The sequence below is a fragment of the Bidens hawaiensis genome, unplaced genomic scaffold (assembly GCF_021521415.1).
Source record: "Bidens hawaiensis isolate Kalapana, Puna unplaced genomic scaffold, B.hawaiensis_p1.1 tig00004101_1, whole genome shotgun sequence".
NCBI lineage: Eukaryota > Viridiplantae > Streptophyta > Magnoliopsida > Asterales > Asteraceae > Bidens > Bidens hawaiensis.
The window spans coordinates 606603-609716 of record NW_027491241.1 but is presented as its reverse complement, the minus strand read 5'-3'; the positions used below and the strand labels follow the sequence as shown (position 1 = coordinate 609716).

Genomic DNA, 3114 nt, shown 5'->3' with positions numbered 1-3114 from the left:
TTATTGTTTTTATCTTGTTCAATTATTGCTTGGTTGTTTAAACAATTTTTGTTTGTGATTTTTGATTAGTACATCACTTGTTTGGTTTGTTCATCAACATTTAGGGTTAGGCTCTTGTCATTGAACTAATAATCATCGGTCAATGTTACTTAATTAGTTATCATAAAACATAAATTGGTAATTGTGTAGATCGAGTTCAATTGTGTCAATAATTCGGTTAGGGTATCGTTTGTCATCACAATCAAACTATTAGGTCTAATAATTACTGTGCAATCAAACTATTAGGTCTAATAATTACTGTGTAAATCTGGGATTAAGTTGATTAGCACATTACCTAAACCTAGAATGAATACTTTTTATTAATATTGTTTACAAAGTTTTTAAGTAATTGTTTAGTTTTAATTAATCTTTTTCTAAAAAGCGCTTGACATCGTCTGTCCGCATTAGTTTAATAATTAAATTAGTAATAATAAATTAGCACTTTCCTTGAGTTCCTGTGGAGACGACCTTACTTACCCGTACTTATTATAGGTATTTAAGTCTTAAAATTAATTGTTTGAGTAAACCGCGACAGCCTACGTCAACCACTCCACTAAAGTTAAGATTAATACTATGTGTTCAATCTAATAATTATTATGGAGTCCAAGAAAATTTTTATATACCGTCTCAAAGAAAATTTTTAGAAAATGTTGGGGTCCCGGAACCCCGACCGTTACTATGTGGGTGCACCCCTTAATATATATAAGTGTAACTTAATCAAAGGACATTGAAAAACATCTTGTGAACAACAGACATATTAGTCATTTTTAACATGAACATTTACAATTATAATACACATATATCATCTTATTTTCTTGACATTATCAATGTCGTCTTCAACCACTGGATGTGGCTCTCAACCCTCTGGATGTTTTCATTTGTAAATGAGATTTGAAATGCAAGCGCCTGGAAATTGCAAAATAAACTAGACGGCGTCTGGATTTGAAAACTAGGCGGATTGGTTTGTCAGAAGGTCGGAACACTGACCGGCCGCCGAGAACATTCTTAGCAGGTTTTTTACACATGACGCTTGGTTATTGGTGTAGAAAAAACAGACGGACCGGTTTTTAAGTTGGACATGATGGAGTCGGTGGGATTTATGTAGAAATTTTTGGAATAGGATTTCTCAGTAAACAAAGTCAAATTTGATCATCTTTAAAATATTAACATATCATTTTTTTCAATCATCTAACATGTGCTTATTTTAAATGAGAAACATGATCAGTTTTATAGATTAAAATCACAGAAAAATATATTATGGTTGTTCGTTTTGTTTTCTTTTATTTTGAAGTTACAACTTTTTAGTATCATAAGTTTTGATCGGAACCATTTAGTTGATCATAACCACTGAAATCGAATCTTAAGAAATATAATATATATCCGAATTGAACTATAAAAGGAACTTTGAAGTGCATAGTTATTGCAATTGCCTTCTTTTCTAGACACATCCCATAACACTAACCTGTCATTTAACTTACGCTATGGAAGTTGAAATCATTTCCGAAGAGAGCATTAAACCATCGTCCCCAACACCGCACCACTTGAGAACATATAATCTTTCTCTCCTAGATTATCTTGTTGGATATCCTTACGTACCAATCGTTTTTTACTACCCTAATCACAATGACAATGACAATAACATATTCCAAGCACTACAAAGGTCATTGGTTCTAAAGAAATCACTATCTGAAACCTTGACTCAGTTTTACCCACTTGCAGGAACACTTAAGGGCGATTCAATTGAATGTAACGACGTTGGTGCTAACTATGTCTTAGTTTTGGTTCATGGTCGTCTTGATGGCTTTTTGCACAAACCTGACCTTGGATTGATTAACAGGTTCTTGCCATTAGAACCTAGTTTTGATCAATCTAGTGTGGGTTCTCGTGTCACAAATGTTCAAGTGAACATTTTCAAATGTGGTGGAATCGCTGTCGGGTTGTGTGTTTCACACAAGATCCTTGATGGGGCTGCACTCTACACTTTTCTAAAAGGATGGGCTAACATGGCTTCCAAAAGTGAAGAAGTTACTTATCCAAAGATAATTTCTCCATAAGTTTTTCCTGCTGAGAGCTTGTGGCTTAGAGACATATTCCAGGTTAGCTATCAAACAGTGCTAAAGGAAGGCAATTGTATCACAAAAAGATTCGTATTTGGATCGGATTCCATAGCTGCTTTAAAAGTTGCGGCTAGTAGAAATGGAGTGCAACAACAACACGAGTTGAGGTGGTATCTGCTTTGTTATGGAAGTGTACAATAGCAGCATCTAAAGAAGCATATGGTATCCAGAAAACTACTTGGCTAAACCACTCTCTAATCTTCGTAAAAAACTTCCAACAAAGACATCAAAAGACTTGATTAGTAACATGATGTGGGTCTCAAGTGCAGTGTGCAAAGATAACGACGAAACCACATTGCATAGCTTGGTGAACAAGGTGCATGATAGCATTGTAAAAGTCAACGATGAGTTTGTAAACGAAGCATAGGGTGATGAATGGTACGTCGCAATGCAGAAGTTACTTCAACAAATGGGAGAAATCGGCTCGGTAGGGCCAACAGAATATTATATTTTTACAAGTTGGTGTAAGATGGGTTTCAATGATATTGATTTTGGTTGGGGAAAGCCAAGTTGGGTGTCTGGCCTCATAGGTAAAGGATTCAAGGGGTTCTTCAATTTAGTGACTCTAATGGATACAAAATGTGGCGAGGGAGTTGAAGCATGGGTGACTTTGGATGAAGAAGAACTGAAGATTCTACAGTGCAATCCGGAGCTACTAGCGTATGCTTCGGTGGATCCAAGTCCGCTATCAAATGATCATGTCATATGAGTTAGAGATCTGTCTTAAAAACCAACGTCTTGGTTGTTAGTACTTTATATTGTGGCAAATAAATTTACATGTTCGTTTGCTTATTTTACCCGTCTTTTAAGCTTAGGTTTCTATTTTCCTGTCGTCACAACATGCCTAAGGGGCGCAGACATATGACTGTCAGTTGGTATTGCCTTTTCATTTAATCAAAGTTTGTTACGAAGTGGAGCATATTTGATTGAGAATATTAGTTGATCAAGAAGGGAATTA

General features: G+C 35.5%; 1 protein-coding gene across 1 annotated transcript; it reads left to right on the top strand.

Moving 5' to 3' along the window:
• The first annotated feature begins 1413 nt into the window (after positions 1–1413).
• Positions 1414–2865, top strand: LOC143625291 (epi-neemfruitin B 7-O-acetyltransferse L7AT-like). Its single transcript, XM_077095667.1, has 2 exons — positions 1414–2081; positions 2524–2865. Exons 1-2 carry the CDS (start codon positions 1521–1523, stop codon positions 2863–2865), a joined length of 903 nt encoding a protein of 300 aa, XP_076951782.1. The 5' UTR covers positions 1414–1520.
• Positions 2866–3114: the final 249 nt, after the last annotated feature.